The following is a 27425-nucleotide window of genomic DNA, read 5'->3' as shown; positions in this document are numbered from 1 at the left end:
AACAAAATGAACCAAAATAAAACACTTGCATTAAGTAGTAAATTTGTGACATGGAACTACTTTTCAAAACAATCATTGAGGGGCGCCTGGGTGGCTCAGCCAGTTAAGCGTCCGACTTCGGCTCAGGTCATGATCTCAGGGTTTGTGAGTGCGAGCCCTGCCTCGGGCTCTGTGCTGACAGCTCGGAGTCTGGAGCCTGCTTTGGATTCTGTGTCTCCTTCTCTCTCTGCCCCTCCCCCACTTGTGCTCTATCTCTATCAAAAATAAATAACTGTAAAAAAAATTTAAAAAACAATCATTGAATGTTTATTGAATACTTACTATGCATATAGCAGTTTGGGAGAATCAAAGAAAGCTAAAATTCTTCACCCTTGCAGAGTTAGCAAGGCATAAATTACAATTCATGAGATATGTAACAATTCAATAAAAACTTTTTAAATGAATAACGTATAAAGTAAATGTTATATCACTATTTTTATAAAACCAGTTATGATAGCCATTAGCACAGTGTTTTATTAATAAAATGCTTTTGGTGATGCTGGGGATTACACTGAAAAAACACCCAGCAATTATAATCAAGACAAAAAAATTTAATGGTTTTCATTGACTTAAAAATTACAAGATTCATTGTATAGCATTCCCTTTGGTGATAAAGGCTATTTCTGGTCAAGATTAGCAATTACCCATTGCAAAAACTGCTTTTAACTAATGAAAAATAATATGAAAATTTCTGCCAGAATGTTAACACCTAGTACAGAAAAAAAAAAAAAGTGCAAGATTTGCTTTGATTGCAAAATATTTCTTTACTGTACTCTGCTTGACCCTAAAACTTTTAATATCTAAAATTAACTCATTGCCAGCCAGATCAATTGTGCTATGAGTCTCTTAGAAAGTTATTAAGGATTTTCCATTACATAGAATGAATATTATTATTTAACATTAAATTATTAAGAGAATATATATTACACATAGAGTAAATTATCATGTTAAATAATCTAGAGATTAAATTACTGGGTGTCTGTACTGAAGAGGACACCAAGATGAGTACATAAGGGACGTTTAGATGTAATATCTTTATAGTCTACCAAAGGGAATATAAATGGAAGATACACTGCTGACTAGATCAACCACAATCCCATGTCTAAATTCTAAGTAACTGTAGCATTCTTTCTTGTTCAACATTTCTTTTATTGGTCCATTTAAATGGCTCTCCAAAAGGAAACAGTTTGGTAATGTTATTTTTCTAGGGACAAGTAGATGGAACAGAATTAAATGTTATTGTAACAGAAAAAAAACAATAAGTGAAAGTTTATTCTAGAGAAAATAACTAGTATAAGAAAAAATATAGGTCATAAAATAAATATAGGTCATAAAATATAGGTCAAGATAGAATTTTAAACTGAGTAAGCAATTTGATTTTCATTCTGAAAGAAAACATTTCATGGGGGAAATTTGCAGAACTAGGCAATAGGTCAAATGTTCCTATAGGTATCATACTTAGAGTTTTACAATATTTGAAAAACAAAAAAATGATTTCTAGGAGCACCTGGGTGGCTCAGTCAGTTAAGCATCTGACTCTTTCTTTCAGCTTAGGTCATGATCTCATGGTTTGTGAGATTGAGCACCACCCCCCACCCCCAACCCCCGCTCCCAGTCAGGCTCTACACAGAGCACTCACGGCACAGAACCTGCTTGGAATTCTCTCTCTTCCTCTCTCTCTGCCCTTCCCCTGCTCATGTATGCGTGCATGCACACACACACTCTCTCTCTCTTTCTCAAAATAAATAAATGAACTTAAAAAAAAAAAGATTTCTATGTTCCACTAACGGGCTCACTTGCTAAAATAGGTGTTTCATGCAATGAATTAGTATTCATATAGTATTATAATGATGGTTATGGAATTTGAGCTTATACAGGTTAGTAAAGTGGCAGGAGCTATGGATTGTAATGTTTGTAACTAGAATAATTCAGATTCTATTTAACATTTAGTAAAAGCAGAACACTCAATTTCTCCAGTTATGATTAGACTGAACAGAAGAATGCAAATACAGATGGAAAAAGAGGTGCACAGACATTATAAGAGATTAGGAATAAATGAGAAATGCAGCTATGGGGTGGGGGAGGGGCAGAATCACAAAACAGAGGAAAGACAAAATTTTCCTTTCTTTTAAGTACAGGATTTAACCCTGATAGGGAAAAAATCATTGCCATTCCTTTCCTTGAGCGAGAGATAAGAAGAAAATGTAAGTAAGAAAGCCCTTCCTGAGGAAGGCGTCAGAATTTTGTTAATAGTGATTTTGTTCTTCCTAAGACTTCAATATTTATACTAAAATATTAACAAACATCCCCTCCCCCTCAGCATATTCTGAACAGCTGGAGCAGGATTACAGAGTGAAATAAAAGCATTCTGGGCTCTTTACACAGAAGGCCGACTTACTTCTGCCATATGGTTTCATTTAGGTCAACACCACTCTTATTTAATGTGCCTTCAGTTAATCTGGCCAAATTATGATTGCTCTTAGAGTAACTCAGGCCTACTAACTATTAGTAAAACTTAATAATGAAAGAAAACCCCAGTTTGCTAATGAAAACCTAAAAACGAAATTAAAATTAACACAAAACTATTACTTGTATAATAGTTATGCATTCAAAATAATTTACCTTAGTGGCAATAATTCATTCAAAATGTCAACAAAAGCCCTTACAGTAGTAAGATCCAATATATGATTTATTTTTCAGTGTTTAACTTACCGACACAGTTAGGTTCTCCCAAATTATGTCAGAAGCAGAAATATTGGACTCCCTCCATTCCTTCAATGTATCATTGCTAGGATTATGCGGTTCTACACAGTTACACCTGAAAAGGCAAAATAAGTGTCTTTTGTGAACTAAGTACCTTTTGTCACTGTACTTGAAACAAATGTGTGATGGGTTCTTCTTCTCCAGTTATAACTTTCCTCTATCTGAGAGAAAAGTAGTTAGGTCATCCTAAACTCCAAGACAGAAAGCATGATAGATATATTGTTATCTAGACATTAGACTACTCTATAGTACTTCCTCAAATGAGAGAGGTCATTTCCTCTCTGTCCCAGTGACAGGAAATCCCTAAATGTATTGGTTAGAACACAAGGCTTTTGGGGGCTTTTGAAACCAGGAGGCCTCCTAGCCTTTACCATGACAATTTGCCCCTAAATTGTAAGTCATGTGGTAAAAATGATAAATATCCAAATCTATTATTATAAATTACTTATTTTTATTAATATTATATAACCATATCAATTAAAGTTGTAGTTAATTTATATTCTAAAAGTCATTTATAGGGGCGCCTGGGTGGCTTGGTCGGTTAAGCGTCCGACTTCGGCTCAGGTCATGATCTCATGGTCCGTGAGTTCGAGCCCCGCGTCGGGCTCTGTGCTGACAGCTCAGAGCCTGGAGCCTGTTTCAGATTCTGTGTCTCCCTCTCTCTCTGCCCCTCCCCCGTTCATGCTCTGTCTCTCTCTGTCTCAAAAATAAATAAACGTTAAAAAAAAAAATTTTTTTTTAAATAAATAAATAGGGGCGCCTGGGTGGCTCAGTCGGTTGAGCGTCCGACTTCAGCTCAGGTCACGATCTCACAGACCGTGAGTTCGAGCCCCGCATCAGGCTCTGGGCTGATGGCTCAGAGCCTGGAGCCTGCTTCCAGTTCTGTGTCTCCCTCTCTCTCTGCCCCTCCCCCGTTCATGCTCTGTCTCTCTCTGTCTCAAAAATAAACGTTAAAAAAAATTAAAAAAAAAAAAAAATAATAAATAAATAAATAAATAAATAAATAAAAGTCATTTATAGTTTTACTAATTAGGCTGAAGCAAGTACTCTAGGTATCAAAAAATCTATCAGTACATGAAAGCTTTTTTTTTTTTAATTTTTTTTTAATGTTTATTTATTTTTGAGACAGAGAGAGACAGAGCATGAATGGGGGAGGGGCAGAGAGAGAGGGAGACACAGAATCGGAAGCAGGCTCCAGGCTCTGAGCCATCAGCCCAGAGCCTGACGCGGGGCTCAAACTCACGAACCGCGAGATCGTGACCTGAGCTGAAGTCGGACGCTCAACCGACTGAGCCACCCAGGCGCCCCACGAAAGCTTTTTTTAATACCTACTATATAGAAGGTAAGATAATGAATGCCAGGTGGGGATAAGAGAAGAGGGAAAATGCAAGATTTGGGCATAGTACTGTTATTATGTAATAGAAAACAGTTTTTGACTTCACGATTCTTTATAACTTTATAAATAAATCAGAAGAAGACACAAGCAAAAATTACCAACAGATTAATGGTCTCAGATGTTAGTTTCAATTTACAAATTGTATGTTTCCAAAAATTCATTCATAAGCTGACTATTTGTCCTTCAGAAAACAGTTTCTTACAGAAGCATTTTACAAAAATGGTGGTTGGACTCCCAGATTAACCCATATATATATATTGCATAACTTAAAAGTTATTTGGACTGCTGTATTAGTGGTATTAATCAAACTGTAGAACCTGACTACCATTACTAACATTATTTCTGTAGAAAATATCTTATATTCTACTTGGTAAATCCCTCTGCCTAATTAGACAATAGTCTCTCTTATGTCTTCTACTTCAGACACTTATTCGTTCACTTATTCTTCAAAGAATATCGGGTGTCTATTTATTATTGCAAGAGACTCTACTTGACACACAAAAACCATGCTTCCTGCTCTCACTAAGGAAGATTAGAAGATTCCTCGGCTGGGCTCACTTGGGGTTGGACCTCTAAGAGGGTAAAGTGTTCCAGTGAGAAAATTGGTGACAAAGGCTTTAAGGGACTGGGATATAGAAGCATTGAATACTATGGGCAACTGCAGTGACCCCCATGGTAGCAGAGGGAGAGATATAGCAAAAGGGAAACAAAGGAGCCTGAGATGCAGTAGTAGACATACATTAATGCAATTTATTTAAAACTATAGGTTACTAAGTCCCAGGCACAGGCTGGCTGTACATAAAGCTCTATTCTTTGCTGGCTGCATGGCCATGGGAAGACCACTCACACACTCTAAATCTTGGTTTCCAACTGCAATAAAGTCTTGCTCAGGAGAATCCCAAAGAAAGTCTGGACTAAGAGAAGGGCTCATACTAAGCAAAGAAGTACAGTAAGAGGTAAAGCTGAAGATGTTGAAAATAATTGAGAGTCTGACCATACACTTGATTCCAGATATCCTCCCTCTACAACTATACACTAATACTTCCCTTCTCCAGAAAAGTTATATTTCCCTCCCCCCAACAAAAAAAGGTTAGAGTTTCCCAGAATCTTTAGTCAAGCTGATTAGTAAGGTCTTCTGCTGTACAAAGCCAGTCCATAAGGAGTAGGAGATATGGCTGTTATTTCAAATGTGCCAATCCCATCACAAAGTAATGAGACACATGAAATAGGCCTAAAGAAAAGAAAAAATGAATCTGTAAAAACTCATCTTAAAGAAATAAAGGAATATGAATTACCTGTCATAGAATTAAAATAACCATGATAAGGACTCTCCATGAACTCAAGAAAACAATGCACAAACAAAATGAGAATATCTGCAAAGAGATAGAAAATACTAAAAAGAACCAAACAGAAATTTTGGAGCTAAAAAATATGATGACTAGACTGAAAAATTATCTAGAGCAATTCAACATTAAGCTCAATCCAGCAGAAGACTCAGTGAACTCAAAGATAAGCCATTTGAAATTTTCTAGTCAGAAAAAAACAGAATGAAAAACAAAATGAAGAAAGCCTAAGAATTATATGAAATACTATTAAGCAGACCAATATATACATTATGGAAGTCCCAGAAGAAAAAGAAAGAGAATAAGGAACAAAAAGCTTACTTAAAGAAAGCTTTCCAAATCTGAAGGGAAACTGACATCCAGATTTAAGAAGCCCATAGAACTTCAATCACAGTGAATTCAAAGAAATCCACACTGAGACACATTATAATTAAACTGTCAAAAGTCAAAGAGATAGAATTCAGAAAGCAGCAAGAGAAAAGCAATTCACGTGTAAGAGAACCTCTATAAGACTTTCAGTGGATTTTTCAGCAAGAACTTTGTAGAAGGGAGTAGGATGATATAGTCAAAGTGCTGAAAGGGAATCTATCAACCAAGAATGCTATGTCTGGCAAAACTGTTCTTCAGAAATGAAGGAGAAATAAAAACGTTCCAGAACTGGGGGCAGGAGAGTGGGGTGGGGGAAAGCTGAGGGAGTTCATCACCACTAGACCTACTTTGCAAAAATGCTGAAGGAAATTCTTCAGTGTGAAGCAAACAGACCCTGAAAAGCAACACAAAAGTATATGAAAGTATACAGACACAAAAGATTACTGTAATGGAGGTGTGTCAAAAATCGCTTTTTAAACTTTATTTATTTTGAGAGAGACAGTGAGAGAGAGAGAGGAGGAGGGGTGCAAGGAGAGGGAGAAGGAGAGAGAATCCCAAGCAGGCTCCACATTAAGTGAGGAGCCTAACACAAGTCTTGAACCCACGAGCCATGAGATCATGACCTGAGCCTAAGTCCAACACCCAACTGACTGAGCCACCCATGTGCCCCCCAAATCACTTTTAATCCTGATCTAAAAGTTAAAGAACAAAAGACTAAAAAATCACCTATTTTACCCATCCTCCCATCCACCTCCCCTCTGGTAACCATCAGTGTGTTCTCTACAGTTAAGAATCTGCTTCTTGGTCTCTCTCTCTCTCTCTCTCTCTCTCTCTCTCTCGTTTCCCCTTTGCTCATTTGTTTTTTTCTTAAGTTCTCAACACCTCACTTTAAACAATGCATAGCATCCTGACAGAAGAGAAATAAGGAAACAGAAGACTTAAACAACACTATAGACCAAATGAACCTAACAGCGTATATAGAATATTTCAGCCAACAGCAGCAGAATACAGTTTTCTCAAGTACATACAAAATATGCTCCAGAACAGATCACATGTTATGTCACAAAGCTACGCCTAACAAATTTAAAAAGACTGAAATCATACTAAATATATTTTCCAACCACAATGTAATAAAACCAGAAAACAGTAAGAGAAAGAAAACCAGAAAAATCACATGGAAATGAAACAACACACTCTTGAACAATGAATGAATCAAAGAAGATATCAAAAGAAAAGTTAGGAAATATCTTGATACAAATGAAAATGAAAATACAATATAATGAAACTTATGGTATACAGCAAAAGCAGTATTGAGAAGGAAGTTTATAGCAGTAAATGCCTACATTAAAAATGAGGACAAATCTCAAACAACCTAACTTTAAATCACAAGGAACTAGAAAAAGAAGAACAGACTAAGCCTAAAGTTAGCAGAGGAAAGGAAATAATAACAATCAGAGCAGAAATAAATGAAAGGGATTAGAAAAACAATAGAAAAGATCAATGAAACAGAGTTTGTGTTATGAAAAGATCAATGAAAGTGACAAATTTTTAGCTAGACTAAGGCAAAAATTAGAGAAGACTCAAGACTGGAAATGAAGGAGAAGGCATTACAACTGATGGCTCTGAAATTAAAAGCTATTAAGAGATTACTATGAGCAATTATATGTCAACAAATTGGATAACCTAGAAGAAATGGACAAATTCCTAGAAGCAGGCAATCTACCAAAACAGAATCATGGAGAAATAGAAATTTTGAACAGACCTATAACTCGTAAGGAGACTGATTCAGTAATAAAAAATCTCCCAACAAAGAAAAGCCCATGACCAGATGGCTTCACTGGTGAATTCTACCAAACATTTAGAGAAGAAGTGATGTTAATCCTTTTCAAACTCTTTCACAAAGCTGGCAAAGAAGGAGCACTTCTAAGTTCGTTTTATGAGGTCAGCATTACCCTGATACCAATGCCAGGAAAACATTCTATAAGATAAGAAAACTGTAAGGCCATATCTCTGATGTATATTTAAGCAAAAATCCCCAATAAAATACCAGCAAACCAAATTCAACAGTACATTAAAAGGATCATACATCATGAGCAAGTGAAATTTATCCTTGGATTGCAAGGGTGGTTCAACATAGAGACATTCATCAGTATGATATACCACATTAATAGAATAAAATATAAAAATCATATGATCATCTTATTAAATGCATAAAAGGCACTTGACAAACTCAACATCCTTTCATGATAAAAACACTCATCAAAGAAGTAATAAATGAATTAAGCAATATTGCAGGATAAAAAGTCAACATAAAAAATTCAGTTGAGTTTCTATAAACTAACAATCCATAAAGAAAATGAAGAAAACAATTGTATTTACAACAGCTTCAAAAAGAATAAAATACTTAGGAAAATATGTAACTAAAAGCATGAAAGATCTGCACTTAAAACTACAAAATACTGCTGAAAGAAATTAAAGACATGAATGAAATCATGTCTATCTAATCATAAAAATCTATCCATGTATTCATAGATCAGAAGACTTAATGTTGTTCAGATGTCCATATTACCTACTCAGTGATCTACAAATTCAATAAAATCCCTATCAAAATACTAATGGCATTTTTTGAAGAAATATAAAAATATAATCCTAAAATTCAAATGGAACCACAAAGGACCCTGAACAGGTAAAACAATCTTGAGAAAAAAAGAATAAAGTTGAAGTCTTACACTTCCTCATTTCAAAACACATTACAAAGCTAGAATAATCAAACAGTATGATACTGGCATGAAGACAGATATATAGACCAACAGAACTGAATAGAGACCCTAGAAATAAATCCTCATTTATGCAGGCAAAAGATCTTCAGTAAGGATGGACAAACTACAAATGGGGAAAGGATAGTCTCTTCAAAAAATGGTGCTGGGAAAACTGGATATCCACATACAAAAGAATGAAACTGGACCTTTATCATACACTGTATATAAAAACCAATTCAAAATAGAGAAAGACTTAAAAATAAGACCTGAGACTATAAAATTTCTAGAGGAAAACAGGGGGAAAGCTTTATGACTTTGGCATTAGCAATGATTTCTTGAATGTAACACCAAAATCACAGGCAACAAAACCAAAAATATTCAGTGGACTATATCAACCTAAAAAGCTTCTACATAGCAAAGGAAACAACAGAAAGAACAAACTATGGAATGGGAGAAAATGTTTACAAACTGTATTTGATGAGGTGTTAATATCCAAAATATATAAAGAGTTCCTATAACTCAATTGCAATAAAATAACCTGATTAAAAATGGGCAAAAGACTTGAATAGACATTTCTTCAAAGAAAACCTACAAATGGCCAACAGCTACATAAAAAAAAATATTCAACATCACTAATCATCAGGGAAATGCAAATCAAAACTACAATGAAGTATCACCTCACACCTGTTAGGATGACCATGATAAACAAAATCAACAAAACAAGAGGGAAGAACAGGTGTTGGTGGGGAAATTGGAACCCTTGTGCACTGCTGTCAGGAATGTAAATTGTGCAGCCACTACAGAAAATAGTATGTAGGTTCCTCAAAAAATTAAAAATAGAACTACCATATAATCCAGCAACCCCATTTCTGAGTATTTATACAAAAGAGTTGAGGCCAGGATCAGGATAATGAAGATATATTTGCATTCCCATATTCATTGCAGCATTGTTCATAATAGAGGTAGAAATAATCTAAATGTCCATCTACAGATGAATAGATACATAAAATGTTGTATACACACATAATGGAATATTATTCAGCCATTGAAAAAAGAAGGAAATCCTGTCATATGCTACAACATGGATAAACACTGAAAAAAATGTGCTAAGTGGCTTATTAGCCAGTCAGAGTAGAACAAATACCTCATGATTCCAGTTATTTGAGGTACCTAAAGTAGTGAAACTTATAGAAACAAAGTAGAATAGTGGTTTTTAGGGGTGGAGGAGGGGAAAATGGGGAATTGTTCAATGGATACAGAGTTTTAGTCAAGCAATATGAAAATGTTTAGAGATCTGCTATGTAACATCTGCTGTACTGTATACTTAAAATTTTAATAAAGAGCCAATAGGATAGAATTACTGAATTCTTGGAAAAGATTGAAGACATTGAAGCACAGAAGGCAGGAGAAAAAGAAGGCAGTCAGCAATTCCAAGAAAGATACAAGGTTTTACAAGAAAAGCATATTCCAAAGAGGAAGAAACTAAAACATGGAATGATTTTGAGCAGCTCATGAAATGTTAAAAAGGAGAATTCATTTGACCACGATGTTAAGAACATTGCTGGTTTTGATTCTTCACTATACTGTATATTTATTGTTTTTGTGGTTGTGGTAGGGCTTGCCACATACATCCAGCTATTGGACTCCACTAATTGCTGGCTAATTGCTGTATTGTTTTTGACAATAACCTTGGCATAAATTGCTCTGGTGATCTGATCCTATTAAATTGTAGCTCCTCTGCCGTTGAGGTCATTGTTTGAAGTTTTTCTGATCCTGGAAGGGCTGTTCTTAACTGTCTCATCCCCTGGTTCTCTCTGGTACACTAGCTAGCCTATTGTTCAGTCTGTATCTTTCATACAGCTACCTACCACGTCTTAACTGCTTTCCACCAAAACTTCTATTATTTTTGAGAGCATGTTTAGGCTCCGCTTCAAAGAAAACCAATCTCTTTGGAGAGAATTTTGGGGCTCCCCTTGGGTAAAATCTCTGAGATTTGACTCCAGAGCTGGATGCAAGGACAACGGTATGCTTTTTAATGACTGGTTCCTTTGCTTTAGGAACAGGGAGCTAGGCAGGGGCAGCAGTCAGAGTCTATGTCTGAGGTAGAACCTCCACCCTTTGGGTGGGGTCTGGGTGAATGAAAGGAGTCCTAAACTCCTAGATGCACAGACTTAGCATTTAGCTTCCATAACACATGCAGAAGTGGGGGTGGAATAATAAATTCTGGCAACGTATTCTTCTGGAGAAGATACCACTGTCCTCCTCTGGGAGCTAGGAGGAGAAGGAACCCTGTGTTCTTGGCTAAACTTGCCTAGAGTGAAGCCTCTGTCATACTGAGCCAGGATCAGAGTAAGGAGAAAGCAGGTTGTGTCTCAGTGCTGAAGACTTGATGTTCTTACCAAGATTTAATAGATTTTCTTTAATTAATGTTTCTTTATTGGGGTGCCTGTGTATCTCAGGTGGTTAAGTGTCTGACTTCGGTCCAGATTGTGATCTCGTGGTTTGTGGTTTCAAGCCCCATGTCAGGCTCTGTGCTGACAGTTCAGAGCCTAGAGCCTGCTTCAGACTCTGTGTCTCACTCTCTCTCTGTCCCTCCCTGACTCGCACTCTGTCTTTGTCTCTCTAAAAATGAATAGGGGGCTCCTGGGTGGCTCAGTTGGTTAAGCCACTGACTTCAGCTGAGCTCATGAACTCAGTTTGTGAGTTCGAGCCCCACATCAGGCTCTGTGCTGACAGCTCAGAGCCTGGAGCTTACTTCAGATTCTGTGTCTCCCTCTCTCTCTGCCCCTCGCCTGCTCATGCTCTATGTCTCTCTGTCTCTCAATAATAAAGAAAAAATTTTTAAAAAATGAATAAATATTTAAAAATAAATAAATGTTTCTTTATTTGCTGTATGCTCTTAAGACAATTTCCACAGACTTTCCATTATTTTTTTAATTTTATTTTAGAGAGACAGAGAGGGCACACAAGGGGGGAGAGGAGCAGAGGGACAGAGAGGGCTCAGCATGGAGCCCAACGTGGGGCTTGATCCTATAATCCTGGGATCATGACCTAAGCCAAAATCAAAAGTCAGACCTCAACTGACTGAGACACCCTGGCACCCCCATTATTGCTTTTCAAAATGTTGTTCACAGGTATGGTTATTTCACCACAGAGAGGGTGTTCAGAGATCCTTATGCCATCATTCTGGAAGTATGTATTCAGAACATTGTATTAATGGCCTAGGAGTCATGATACTAGAGCCATAGAGAAGGAAATGAAATTATTGCATACTACTTGGCTCCAGTGTGAACAATATATAGAAACAACCTAAATGCCCATCAATAGATGAATGGATAAAGATGTGGAACATACACACAATGGGATATTCAGTCATAAAAAAGAATGAGATCTTGCCATTTACAATAACAAGGATGGACAAGGACATTATTTACAATAACAAGGATATAGTGCTAAGTCAGACAAAGACAAATGCCGTATGATTTCACTTATGTTAGGAATTAAGAAACAAAACAAACAAACAAAAGAGAACAACAACAACAAAACAGACTCTTGAATAAAGAGAACAAACTGGTGGTTGCCAAAGTGGGAGGTGGGTGGGGGATGGGTGAAATAGATAAATGGGGATGAAGAATACACTTATCAGGACGAGCACTGAGAAATGTATAGAACTGCTGAATCATATTGTATACCTAAAACTAATATAATACTGTATGTTAATTATACTTCAATTAAAAATTTAAAAATAGAAATAACTCAATCCAGTAATTCCACTAGTAGGTATTTACCCAGAGAGAACAAAAACACTAAACTGAAAAGATGTATGCACCCCTGTGTTTACTGCAGCATGATTTACAATAGCCAAGATATGGAAGCAACTTCAGGTCCATCAACAGCCCAGGGGTTTCCAGGTGGTCTGTTCTAAAATATAAGCATTGATTTTATAAGGGTGATTTGCCAGCTTTGCTGAAGGCACAGATTAGTTAGTATTTTTTCTTCTCCTTTTCTTAATGCCACCTATCATTCTTAAGAACAGTAAATAATGTTGTTGCCTTAGTTCTGAATAGAAAGAAAATTAAAGCCTCCATTTGGAAATACTGAATTGGATCTTGACTCATCCCTTTCAACATATTTGACCTCAGAAAATCACACAACCTCTTTGGGTTTCTATGAACTCATCACACATCAAATCTAGTTATAAAAATTGTGCAGGGTTGTGTTGAGGCTTGAAAGATGTACCATAATATATGTAAAGCTGCCAGCACTATTCCTAGAATTTAGTACTCAATACAAAGTAGTTATCATTATATAAGTTTTCTATGTTGATATAATATTAAACCTACAAATCACTCCTATGACTAGAAGGACAGGTACCTTTGCCATTATTTAAAAGTGAGAAATTAGTGGTGCCTTGGTGGCTTAGTTGATTAAGCATCCAACTCTTCATTTTGGCTCTGGTCATGATCTCATGGTTCGGTTTGTGAAACTGAGCCCCAGGTAGGGCTCTGGGCTAACAGCCTGTTTGGGATTCTCTCTCATTCTCTCTTTCTCTCTCTCTCTCTCTCTCTCTCTCTCTCTCTCTCTCTCTCTCAAAATAAATACATAAACATTTAAAAAATAAAAATGAGAAACTAAAGTTCTGCAGGCTGCTACCAAGGAAAGGATCTAATAGGGCACAGGATTTCTGGTCTGTACTTCTTCTACAAATGGAGCTAGCCCTAGGGCACCTGGATGGCTCAGTTGGTTAAGTCTCTGACTTTGGCTCAGGTCATGATCTCACAGTTCATGAATTTGAGCCCTGTGTCAGGCTCTGTGCTGACAGCTTAGAACTTGGAGCCTGCTGTGGATTCTGTGTCTCCCTCTCTCTTTCTGCCCCTCCCCCACTCACTCTCTGTCTCTCTCTCTCTCATTCAAAAATAAACATTAAAAAAAAATGGAGCCAGTCCATTGAAAGGCGTGGTGGGCAAAGGGAGCTTCTTTTACTTACCATTGTCTTATTTCCAGTCGAAATTTATTCTGTACCAGAGCCAGATGGCTAAGGATATTCTGGAACCATGGATATTGGCCCCAAGGATATATATTTTACTATTTCAAGAAAGACCAGGTAGGTTAGGGGATGACAAGGTATAGCATTAATCCATAAATTAACATAATTATAACTATCCCCACAGTTATACTTAGAAAACAAATAGGTACCAACAACTTCATTTTTCTAAAAACTCTTATTATATAAGTATGGTAAGAAATTTTGTAAAAAGGACAGGTATCTGGAAGTCTTTTTTCTCTGCATAAATTTTTAGAACTTGAAAAAAATGTAAAAAAATAAACTTTTTAAATGGTTAGGTCTAGGGGCTCCAAACTTGTGAGGAAAGAGATATATTTCATATTCCTGAAATTGTTTGGCTCTCTGGAAATGGTTCTGAGAACAAAGTAAAGGGAAGGCACTGAGGGAGGAACAAAAATACTACCTGCCTTTTCCCTGCCCCGTTCCCCAATCTCCTATGGGATTCCCAGCTAACTAAGCATGTGGGAGTAAGGAAGTCAATGGCCTGGAGAGCTACTCAGAGATCTGCCAGGTAAAACTTCAAGGTCTCCCTGATAGGTGGTATCCAAACCACTGATCAGGGATCCCTAACTTAGGGCCATGTGAACATGTACCTGGATTTAGAAACAGACATATGTGCCCTAAAGTCTTCTTTTTAGAATCATTTTTTTAAAAAAAGTATTTAATCTGCTACAGAGGTTAATTATATTTGCCTAGGTAATATATAAGCTATGATTCAGGTTTCATCTGAACATGCAGCAGAATTGCCTCAAATCCTTACCAAGCCTTGTCATAAATTCAAATAATAACAGAGATGACTATGGCATAGTAATGCTGCTGAAAAGAAAATTCTTAATATTCATTAGCAGCAATAGTCTCTTTCTTGTTAAAGTAAATTAGTATTATATTGTCTGAATTTGTAGCAAACGTTCTACTTTTTAGGTAGCTAACAATTAGAATTCTCCATGTTGGTCATTCTGCTAATTTACCTCAAGAGAAAAAAGGGTCCAACACCATATAGTTTAATAGGAAATGATCTGAATACTCTGAAAATTTGGTGAAAGTAAATTTATATATGATAAAAGGAAACCAAACTGGAAAATAAAGAATACACGGCAAGTTTCTTGCAGAAGTAACGTAACAAGGGAGAAAGGTAGCACTACAACAGGTGAATGGATACATCTATGTATGAATGTGTGTGTATACATAGACGGATATGCTTTCTCCAGCTATCATATATTATGATGCATGTAGATATGGTATGCATATAGCTACACTTGCATGGCAGGAGACACTTTGTTTCCTACTTTAATAGTTTGATTTCTACATTTTGTAGATGGAGGAAATGGAGTGGTAACTTATTCAAGGCCATACTGATCAGATTGGAATCCAGGTCCGCTTGACTGACCTCTGCTCTTTTAGCTACAGTATGCTTCCTCCAGCTATTAACTTTGTGCCATTTCCATCAGCACAGCCAAGAAAGTGAGATGGCTGCAGAATAAATGAAGTAATCTATACCACACTGTATGATCTTCTCAGTTTCCCCTTTGAAGACACTGCTTCTTTAAGATATTCCCCCCAAACACCCTGCAGCTCTGCCTTCATATCATGGCAGCTACACTATCATCACTTCCTTTGGTCCAACTTTATATAAGGATTCCTATTTCTCATGGCCTTCTCATGATTTCTCATGATCTTCTCAGTTTCCCCTTTGAAGACACTGCTTCTTTAAGATATTCCCCCCAAACACCCTGCAGCTCTGCCTTCATATCATGGCAGCTACACTATCATCACTTCCTTTGGTCCAACTTTATATAGGATTCCTATTTCTCATGGCCTCATCGAAACCTGGCCACTCGGCTGGTATCACACCTCCATTCAGTATGCTTGCCCTGTGCACCATTCCCTCAGGGTTATGGTCTCTGTTTTCCAAAGTGAGTAGACTGTGTTAGTGAGGACAGTGGCATGATGTATTACTCCATTCCATTGTTCTTTCCCGTGCCTGCACCTCTCATGTTTGAAATCTCAGCAGTCCGTTCTCAGAGGCTGCACGCTGGTATAGGAAGTCTAAAAAAGCTATCTGTATGAACCCTTAAGAGTTCAAAGAAGGCTCTGGAAACTAAGATTTTATGCTCTTAAATTTCAAAAGCAGATATTTCGGATACATAAATCAAGATAAAATGAGAAAAATCTCACTTTCCTGTTACTCACCTGTACTAATGAACTTAGTCCAAATAATTCTAATTCAAAACTCCCAAAAGAAAAGAAAAAGAAAGAAAAGAAAACTAGAGACAGCAAATGTGAAGAGATGAAATATGAGTTTGGAATAAGCTCTGTTGTTAATTTCATCCCAAATAATTTTTAGTAACTCTGGCCATAGATGGAAGTATTAATGAAAAAAAAATTCTTCAGGTGCATAAATGGACGGGTGCCTAGGACACTGGACTTTGGATTCTCCAGCCAGAATTCCTGTTTCATTCAATTCCACGCATTTAGTTGAGTGACGTCAGACAAGTTACTTAACCTCTATGTTGTCTTCTTAAAGTGGGGATAAGGATAGCAACCACATGGGGGTATTATGAAGGTAAAATGAGTTAATTTAGGTAAAAGCAGCTAGAAGAGGGTCCAGCATAAGCAAATCTTAACTAGGTATGAGGTATCATCACTGTTATTGTTGTACAATTGTCACTACGACCAGCTCATAGACTGGGATGTTCAACAATCCAAAGGCAAGAGAATGACGGTATCTGCACTTTTTTACATTTTTAAAAACACCGGTTATAAAATGCCAATAATTTTGACTGGTGGTATTAGATTGTTTGGCTTAAAATATACTCTTCACCAAACACATCCTCTACTTACTCTGCCCAAAACAAAGCATGTGCTCTATGCCATCTTATTTATATAAATGGCTACAGAGTGATTAGATAAACATTATAATTAAATGCCCTCATCCAGAAGTCTTTGCTTTTGTTTCAGGGCTAATGGAGGTGATCAGTCTTCCTTACATGAGAAGAGCCTGTGGCTGTCTTCTGGAAAACATAATTTGGTAGAACTCCCTTCAACATTATTACTAATTTTAGTTTCTAGGTTGCAGATGCTCTCCCTTTGCCTTTGTAGTTATTATTAGTACCTTCCTGTCTGTGCTGAACAATAATGGTTTGTGATTCATTTTTTTGAAGTCTCTTTATTGACTAAATTAGCCCCCAGTGTGCTATATAGTAAGTTAAGCATTGATTTAAGGCATAAAATCAGAGAAACTATGATCTATCTGCAGAAGTCAAACACATTTTTATGCCTGTTCTTTTTTCTTTTTCAAAAAGTATTTTGACTTACAAAAATAATAAAATCACACTACAGAATATTTACAGAATAAAAAATGAAAAAGAAGTCTCTCATATTATTTCCACCAGTTACGGTAGTTTTTTTAAACATATTTCTTTTAGTTCTTCTTACGTATATTTTCAACATATTTATAAGCATACAATGTCTTTAATCTTTTTTATATAACACTATAATGAAAGCATTTTCCACATTGCTACATTACTCTTCATAATTATAATTTTTAGTGGATGTGACATAGTTTACTTATTCATTATTACTAGCCATTTAATGTTTCTATTAAGATGACTATTTAAATAACACAGTGATAAGTCTTTTCTGAACATTTATTTCCACATTTTGGAATTTGTTCTTAGAAGAGATTGTCTAAGTGCTTATACTTATCTCTCTAGGAAGTCATTTAAACTTATAGCTATATCATGAAAAAAAATAGCTTTTCAAAAATATGCAGAATAACTCCCTAAAACACCAGGACTACTAGCTAATGCTAAAAATGTAAATACTCTCTCCATTAAATTCTTAAACTTTTTCTCATCTGAATTTCATTTCCACTCAAATAGCAACATCCTCTCCTTGGCCTCTAAGTACATAACTTTGGAAGTATTTCTCACTCTCATGACATTCTGCACCTTTAGGTGTTAGCATTTACGTCAGCTGTAATTAAGCACTTATTTGTGTATGTTTAATGTCTAACTTTTTCAATAGATAATATGCTACATAAGAGCAGAGACCCCATCTATGCTGTCATTTTTACATCCCAATGTCTAGCACATAGCAGGCAAAGCTGCTTATTCATTCATTCATTTAATGGTTTAAAATTATTTTGTGCTGAGTACTTTGCTAAGTGCTATGGGGAAATACATAGAAATATATGACAGTCCTTGCCTTTTAGGAGTTGTAATAATAATAATAATCCTTTACTATTATTATTATTTTAATATATTGTAGGAGAAAGTTCGTGGGCTTTAAAACTGGATAGATTTGAATTTGACTCTCATTTACCATTTATTGGCTATGTGATATTGGGCAAATATTATATTTTATTATTAGTCTGTTGAAGCCTCATATTGATCATCTGTAAAGCAGGGTTAATACTTATTCTACAGATTATTGTGAGGTGAAGTTATGTATGCAAAGTTTTGTTATAGTTCATATAAATTAGAAAGTATTTCATAATTTTTTTGTTGAGTGAATGAATAAAGTCCTGCCAATTTGGATTTGCTTCCTTCCCCTCCCCCACCCCCCCATCCACTTTATTCACTTTCTTCCCATTACCATTGTCTGAGTCAATAGTCAGAAGTTAAACATTTCCCACCTAGGTTATTGATCCTTTCTCTACTTTATATTATCACCTTCTAATCTATTATCACATAATTCTTCCCAGAGCTTTGTCATCATCCCCAAGTTTTTACCATATAAAACTTATTACAACACTTAAGGATCCATGCCAACTGGTCCCAGGAGTCCATTCTGTCTACCTCAGGGCCCTTGACTTTAATTATGACACGCTCATGTGGAACTTACAACAAAGAAAGAGAAAAACATAGACATGCCATATATAATAAACTCAAGGGTTTCTTCCATGAATATTTGTTCTATGAATATTTCCCAACTTCCCAGAGTAGTTTGTTACTTCTTCCTCCAGGATTTTATACACATATCTAGTACAAATACTGCGCTAAGCTGCAATTATTTGAGTATGCATTGCCTCTAGCTCCCTTCTCATTCATTGATTCAACAAATACTTGATGTGCAGCACAATGTACAAAGGGCATCTGTAGGCTCTTCTTGATAATCACTGAGCTCCTTGAGAGTGGAGACCACATCTTGCTTATTTTCATACTACCAGCACTAACACAGTACAGAGAAGACGAATGGGCACTGAAGGAATGAGAAGAGAATGTGTGACGAAAATGGAAAATCTACTTATTATACCTTAAAAGTTTTGCTCTATTCTACCTTTATAGGTTGCTCTTTTCCTGAAATGGGAAGTCAGTTTGGTTATGGGGAACTGATTTGATGAGCACCACCTGGCCCTAATTAGCTAATCCTATAACTTGCCATAGGATGAATTTCCCAGACTCCAGTTGAACACTTTGAAATATACAGAGAAAACAAGGCTTTCTTTCTCATAATCTTATCTCCTTTATCCCAAATATTATAGGTTTGATAGGCATCCTTCCAGATCTCTTATTTCCTATGTATTTAAAATATACTTCCTATGCATTTTTGAGAGTTAAAACATTGTCTCTAGAAGGCTGCTCTCAGGGGCTTACCTAAGGCCACAAAACAAGATATTGGTGCAGATTTCTATCCCCAAACTTTTAAGCCAAGTTGTTATCAAGCTTCTTAAAAATAACAAGCTGATGTAGGGCTTCAACACGATGTAGTAAAACTCATCTCTAGCCAAGATTTTTTTTCCCTCCTTGTCAAATGCCTATTTATGGGTAATAGAAATAAGTATTTTATGTTCTAATAAGCTCTAAAATAAGAATCCATTTTACCTCCATTATTCAAATATTTACATTTCTTATCCCTCTATTTTTATATTTTTTTACTCTTGCTAGAAATTAAAAACTGCTTGAAGGTAATATAAAAAGACCTAAATACAACACAAATTTATCCAAATGCTTCTATATTCTAAATATTAATCATAAAAATTACTTTGGCAAACCAGTGGCCTATAATGTAGTACAGCATCAACAGGGTTGAACTAGATGTTAGATGCCTAAGGTTTTAGCCCCAGTTCTTCCACTTGGGTCAGCCATAAACCCTTCTGAGCCTCTGCTTTTGGGGTTTTTTTCTTGTTTCAAGTTTTTTTTAGCCCTCAAAAGAGGTAATATTCATTCAACACTAACTCATTTATGCAACAAATATTGAGTATCTACTTTGTGCCAGGAACTGATTCAGACATCGGAAAAGCAGGGATCAAAACAGACTAAATTCCCTCCCCTCATGGACCATTTACTCTAGGAATGGAACAGACAATAAATTAGATTGACAGGCAAAGGTACCACTCTAAATAAGCACAAAACTACATGTTGGTGAGGATGTAGATCAATGGGAACTCTCATACATTGCTGGTGAAAATGAAAAATGGTACAACCACCTTGGCAGTTTCTTACAGAGTTAAGATACACCCTTTCATAAATCCCAGCAATCCTGATTCTAGGTATTTACCCAAGAGAAAATGAAAACATAGCCGAAATAAAGTCCTGCAGGTGAAGCAATATAGCCCCAAAGCAGAAACAACCCAAATGACAATCAATTTGTGATTGGATAGACAATTTGTGGTACGATCATACAGTGGAGTACTACCCAACTAAGAAAAAAAAAAGGAATAAATTGATGCATGCAACAAAATGAGTAAATCTCAACATTATTTAAAATAAACGAAAAAAAGCTAGACACAAAAGGCTCCATACTCTATAATTCTATTTATATGAAATTCTAGAAAAGGCAAAACTTTGGAGACAGAAGTCTTATCAGTGATTGTCAGAAGATGTGGGTTGGGTGAGGGATTCACTGCCAAGGGGCGTAAGGAAACATTTTGGGAAATGCTCTATATTTCAACTATGGTGCTATTCATTTGTCAAGACTCATTTAAGGATTACTTAAAAGGGGGTATATTTTATTGTATATAAATGATACCTCAATAAATCTTACATTTAAAAATATAAGTCAATTATATAATATTTTAGATAAGAAAGGGAGAGAGAGGAGGACATTGAAATTTTAGATAGAAAGTCCTCAAGTAGCAAATTTTGAAGAAAGTAAAGGAACAAGCCACATAGATATCTGGAGAAGGGCATTTAGGCAAAAGGAAGACCAAGTATGCAGATGGAGAGGCAGAAACATGACCAGTGTGTTTCAGGAAGGGCAAGCATATCAGGGTGACTGGAGCAGAGCGGTGAAGAAGTAGGAGATGAGAGAGAACAGATCACACAACAGCTGCAAGATAATGGCAAACTATCAGGAGGCTTTGAGGTGCAGAGTGACATGAGGTGACTTACGTCTTAAGAGAATAATCCCAGCAGCTTCATAGAGAACAGTCTATGAGAGACCAAGTGTAAAATCAGGAGCACTAGTTGGAGGACAACTGTAATAATTCACACAAGAGATTATGGAGGTAGAGAAAGTGGTAAAGGGTGTTCAGATTCTATACAAAGCCATTTGATTTGCTGAGAAATCTAGATGTGTGAGAAGGAGAGTCAAGAATAAAGCACTTTTTTTTTTTTTTTAGTCTACACAGTTGAAAGGACGGGGATGCCATTGGCAGGAGGAGAGACTTGAGAGAGCTTCCTCTAACAACTCCTAACACAAATAGGACTAAACTATAAGCATCTACCCAGTATGTTAGTTTGCTAGAGCTGCCGTACGAAAATACCACAGACTGGGGGGCTTAAACATCAGAAAGTTATTCTCTCACAGTTCTGGAGGCTGGGGGTCCAAGATCCAATGCCAGCAGGGTTGGTTTCCTCTGAGGCCTCTCTCTTTGTGCAGATGGCTGCCCTCTTGCTGTGTCTTCGCAGGATCTTTTTGCTGTGTAAGTACATCCCAGTGTCTCCGTGTGTCCAAATTTTTCTCTTATAAGGACACCAGTCAAATTTCATTAGGACTCACCCATATGACCTCACTTAACCTAAATCACTTTAAAAAATTTTTTTTAATGTTTATTCATTTTTGAGAGACAGAGACAGAATGCAAGCCGGGGTGGGGGTGGGGGGTGCTGGTGACAGAGAAAGAGAGGGTGACAGAATGTGAAGCAGGCTCCAGGCTCTGAGCTGTCAGCCCCGAGCCCGAGGCAGGGCTCAAACCCACGAACCGTGAGATCATGACCTGAGCAGAAGTTGGATGCTTAAGTGACCGAGCCACCTAGGCACCCCGTACATCACTTCTTTTTAAAAGCCCTGTCTCCAAATGTAGCCACATTCTGAGTTCCTGGCTTCCACATACAAATTTTGAGGAAACACAATTCAGCCCATAACATCCAGTAATATGATTTCAGAGTGAGTAGGACCATCTTCCTTATCCTCCAACAACTTGATTTTAGAATTAAAAAAAAATATGTGTTGGGTGCTTTATTCTTTTAGATATCAACACTTTAAAAACTTAGAATAAATAAAACTGGACTCCTACAAATCATCTTTAGAGCAAGTTCTAACAGACCAGGTACCTATGTAATGAAGACATGAGCAACATTGCAGTAAATGGAAGCAACAGAACTGGCCTGGACACAACCTCACAGAGACTAGCAATGAGTGTTCACTACACAACATAGTTTGCTACCCTTCACATACTATGCAAACAGGCTTGCCAAGAGATTGTTTATAAAGATAGGTTTTGGGGTGGTATACCGTTCTGCCTGCTACTGAGAACTGTAACCATAGAATGTTTTTACGAAGTGAACGCCTTCCTTTCCAGAGTTGTATATACACACTTCTTCACTTGACGTTTTCCCGTTTGTTGAAAAATAAATGTGAAGTGCATAAGCTGAACACCTTATATCATCAAGAAATTCATTTATAAAAAAATAGGCTAAGCTAACTGAATTTGGTTAGTTTTATAAATATCTAGTAAGGAATAGTGTTCAGAGCAATTAGCATATTAATTTCAATAGTTAAAGGGAAGTGTTTCTTCCTCCCAAACAAGTTATTAGCAACGTCTCTAAGCATTCATTCAGCGTGACTAATACTATAAAGAACATAGCAGTTACACTTAAAATATCCAGCAAAAGTGACATGAATGAATAAATAACGTAGCAACCTTTTACATGAACAAGAATAATTTTCCATCCCAAAAGGAATGGCAGATACCCTGAGTAAAATTATCAAATCACATACAAAGTGCCAACACTGGCATTATACTCATCTCATAAAGAATTCATGGCAATGTGCCCAGCAGGTGAAATATTCCATAAGCAGGATACTGGTACTGTTTTAGCCTGTCATCAGGTACCAAAAATGGCTGGACAGTGAATCAGTTAGGAATTAAGCCTCATGTGCCATCTCCAGGAGTTGAGGCTATATGATTCACTTGACAGATTTAACTTTTAAAAAGACTTTATTTTTAGAGTATTAGGTTCGCAGCAATATTGAGCAGAAGATATATATACCATATACCCCCTACCTGAATGCATTTATCACTTCCCCTGTTATCAACCAGAGTGGAACATTTGCTGTAATTGATTAACCAAATTAACATACCATTATGATTGAAAGTCTACAGTTCACGTTAGGATTCACTCTTGGTGTTGGACATTCCATGGGATTGGAGACATTTACAATAAGATGTATCCACCATTATGGTATCATACAGAGTAGTTTTACTGTCCTAAAAATCCTGTTTTATTAATGTTAAGTTTTACAAGTTCTTTGTAGGTTTTAGATAACAGGTCTTTACTAGACATGTCTTTTGCAAATATATTCTCCCAGTCTGTGGCTTGTCTTTTCAATCTCTTGACATTATCTTTCGCCAAGCAGAAAATTTTAATTTTAATAAGGTCCATCTTTAATTTTTTCTTTCATGAATCATACCTTTGGTGTTGTATGTGAAGAGTCATAGCTTTAGTCATAGCTAAACCCAAGGCCATCTAGATTTTCTCCTACATTATATTCTACGATTTTTATAATTTTGCATTTTACATTTAGGGATATGATCCATTTTGAGTTAATTTTTGTGAAGAGTATACAGTCTGTGTCTAGATTCATCTTTTTTTTTTTTTTTTTTGCATGTGGATTTTTAGCTGTTCCAGCACCATTAGTTGAAAGACTAGCTTTGCTCCATTGTATTTGTTTTTGCTTCTTTGTCAAAGATTAGTTGACTATATTTATGGGGTATATTTCTGGGCTCTCTATTCTGTTCCATTGGTCTATTTGTCCATTCTTTTGTCAATACCTCACAACTGTCTGGATTACTTAGCTTTATAGTAAGTGTTGAAGTCAGGTAGTGCCATATCCTCCAACTTTGTTCCCCTTCATTACTGTGTTGGCTATTCTGAGTCTTTTGCCTTTCCATATAAACTCTAGAATCAGTTTGTTGATGTCCATAGAATAACTTTCTGGGGTTCTACTTGGGATTGTGTTGCATCTATAGATCAAATTGGGAAGAAATGACACCTTGACAATATTGAGTTTTCCTGTCAATGATCATGTACTATCTCTCCATTTATTTAGTTTTTCTTTTATTTGTTTCATCAGAGTTTTGTTGTTTTCCTCATATAAATGTTGTACAAATTGTGTTAGATTTATATCTAACTATTTTTTTTGGAGTGCTAATGTAAATGGTATTGTGTTTTTAATTTTAAATTCCATTTGTTCCTTGCTAGTATATAGGAAAGTGATTGACTTTTGTACATCAACCTTGTGTTCTGAAGCCTTGCTATAATCACTTATTGCCTCTAGGAGTGTTTTGTCGATTCTTCCAGATTTTCTATATAAACAATCATGTCATTTATAAACAAAGACGGCTTTCTTTCTTTCTTTTCAATCTGTATACCTTTCATTTTCTTGTCTTGTCTTATTACTTTTGCCAGAACTTCCAGTATGATGTTGAAAAGGAGTGGTGAGAGGGACATTCTTAACATATTCCTGATCTCAGGGGGAAAACTTCCTAGTTTCTCACCATGAAGTATGTTACCTTAAGGTTTTTCTGTATTATTTATCATGTTGAGGAAGTTCCCCTCTATTCCTAATTTACTGAGAGTTTTATCATGAATGGGTGTTGGATTTTGTCAAATGCTTTTAGTGCTTTTATTGATACGATCATGTAATTTATCATCTTTAGCCTATTGATGGAATGCCTTGTATTAATTGATTTTGGAATGTTGAACCAGCCTTGCATACTTGAAATAAATCCCACTTGGTTGTGGTGTGTAATTTTTTAAACATTGTTGGAGTTGATTTGCTAGTATTTTATTGAGGATTTTTGCATATTTGGTCATAAGAGCTATTGGTCTGTAGTTTCCCTTTCTTATATCTTTGTCTGGTGTTGATATTAGGGTAAGCTAGCCTTATAGAATGAGTTAGGGAATATTCTCATGGTTTCTATCCTCTGAAAGAGATTGTAGAAAGTTGGCATAATAGTTTCTTTAAATGTTTGGTAGAATTCAACGAGCCTGGTGCTTTCTTTTTTGGAAGGTTATTAATTATTGATTCAATTTCCTTAATAGATACAGGCCTATTTAGATTATCTATTTCTTGTGTGAGTTTTGGCAGATTTTCTCTTTCAAGGAATTGGTCCATTTTATGTAGATTATCAAATTTGTGGGCATACAGATGTTCATAGTATTACTTTATATTCTTTTTAGTTCCCATGGCATCTTCAGTGATGTCCCTGTTTTCATTTCTGATATTAGCAATTTGTATACTCTTTTTTTTTTTTTTCTTAGTTACCCTGATGAGAGGCTTATCAATTTTATTGATCTTTTCAAAGAACAAGACTTTGGTCCTCTGATTTTTTTTCTCTGTTGATTTCCCTTTTTTAAAAAAATTTTTAATGTTTATTTTATTTTTTTAATATGAAATTTATTGTCAAATTGGTTTCCTTACAACACCCAGTGTGATTTCCCATTTTTAATTTCATTGCTTTCTGCTTTTTTATTATTTCTTTTCTTTTGCTAATTTTTAAATTAATTTGCTTTTCTTTTTCTAGTTTTCTAAGGTTGAAGCTTAATTTCTTTTTTAACCTATGCATTCAATGCTATAAATCTCCATCTAAGCACTGCTTTTATTGCATCCCACAAATTTTTATAAGCTGTTTTCATTTTAATTTAGTTCAAAATGATTACTTTTAATCTTACCAGTACAGTTCCTTACACTGATTAACAAGTCAGTACTTTCACCAATGAAAATCTATTTCCGATATTCAGCAAAGCCATAGTGTTGACTGAAATGTGACTCACAGGCTTGTGATAACCTTTTCTGGTATTTAGCCTCTCTGCTTTAATGTTAGCTGACTACTCCTGGAGTTTGGACTCCTGACTGAAATACCAGCTACCTATGGCTATAAGTTAACCTACATACACATGTTACCACAGTGTCTGTGCTGAGATATTTTAATATAAATTGAAACATCATTATATTCCACTTTAAATATTTCAGAATATACCCTTAAATCTAGGTCAATTCAGGAAGTGAAGAGAAATGAGGTCAGTACTTCAAAGACTGTAAACCTGAGAATGGTCATCATATCTCAACAAAGTGAAATGATGAATTGTGGCCATGCAATGCATCTTAGAGAAGAAACCACCAATTTTTGCTTATCACTCTCCCTCTAATCTTGGATGCTTATGTAAATTTCTGCCCTTTCATAGCTATTTAACAACAAAGCATGAAAGATAATTCTATATAATGTCTGTAAATCTATAGTTACAGAGAAGGAAAATAGTAGCTAAAGGTGCATCTGAGAAGTAACATTATTGCAAGACAGTTAAGAAAGGTTTACTCATATCTACCAACCCCCTTGGCCTCTAGAGGTAGAAAGACGAAGAGATTCTAATCTTGTACACATAGGCTCATAATCCATTAGGAACAATGAGGATAAAACAGGCAAATAATAAAGTTATATTGGATATTATTGCTAGTGGAGATAAGACTTTATCATTGAAATAAGAATTTAATTCAGAGCAAAAGGGAAAGCAAAGATATCAAGGGTTTGGATTAAAAATCAAGAATGAGATGGGTTGCCAGAAGTGTATTTATTGAATAATCATTTATTGAGTGCCTACTATTATATTTATTAGATTCTAAAATGGCAGATAATCTACTTGCTTAATGTCAGTTGTAAGGGGCATTTCCAGAAATGTAAAAATATGAACATGCTCATTTTATGCACGTGCCAAGCACTTTGCTAGGACAATGGGCTCAAAGGGGTGTCTAATAGTCATGGACGTAGCATTACAGAGATTAACCTGGTGGAGCTACACGTACATTACACAAATAAATACATAGAATATAATTACAAATTTATTTTGCAAGAAATCTGGATAAATTTTTCAAGTGTATATGCAGTAAAAATCTGATTTAAAAAGTTGAAACACAGGGGTTTCTCTAAATCTGAGTTTTATTCTTTATTTTTTGATGAGTGAGTACTATAAGGTCATTGAGCTATGAGAACTACCCTTTCATCTTCTTTTCCCCTGAATCTCAGAGCAACTTTTGAATCTCTGCTATAGTTTGCAATCCTGCCTCTCATTCTTCCAGATGACTTCTACACCATATTGGCACCCTGTCTAAATCTTCAGTCAGAACTAGTTTTATGGATCCAGATTTGTACATATTTAAGTACATTAAGACTCTCGTAACATCTCAAGTTTATTCAAAACTTCCTGTTGAAATTTTTAAGAGTCAGGTTAAAGATACTGTAAAAGA

General features: G+C 35.9%; 1 protein-coding gene across 2 annotated transcripts in view; it reads right to left on the bottom strand.

Moving 5' to 3' along the window:
* SLC4A10 (solute carrier family 4 member 10) overlaps window positions 1–27425 on the bottom strand; it is a 187896-nt gene that overhangs the window by 43130 nt on the left and 117341 nt on the right. For both annotated transcript variants that reach the window (XM_042952554.1, XM_042952553.1), the window contains exon 14: window positions 2752–2857. In XM_042952554.1, the coding sequence (XP_042808488.1) occupies window positions 2752–2857 (106 nt within the window). The remainder of the gene's footprint in view (window positions 1–2751; window positions 2858–27425) is intronic.

Source organism: Panthera leo, chromosome C1 (assembly GCF_018350215.1).
Source record: "Panthera leo isolate Ple1 chromosome C1, P.leo_Ple1_pat1.1, whole genome shotgun sequence".
NCBI lineage: Eukaryota > Metazoa > Chordata > Mammalia > Carnivora > Felidae > Panthera > Panthera leo.
This window is presented reverse-complemented; position numbering and strand designations above follow the sequence as displayed.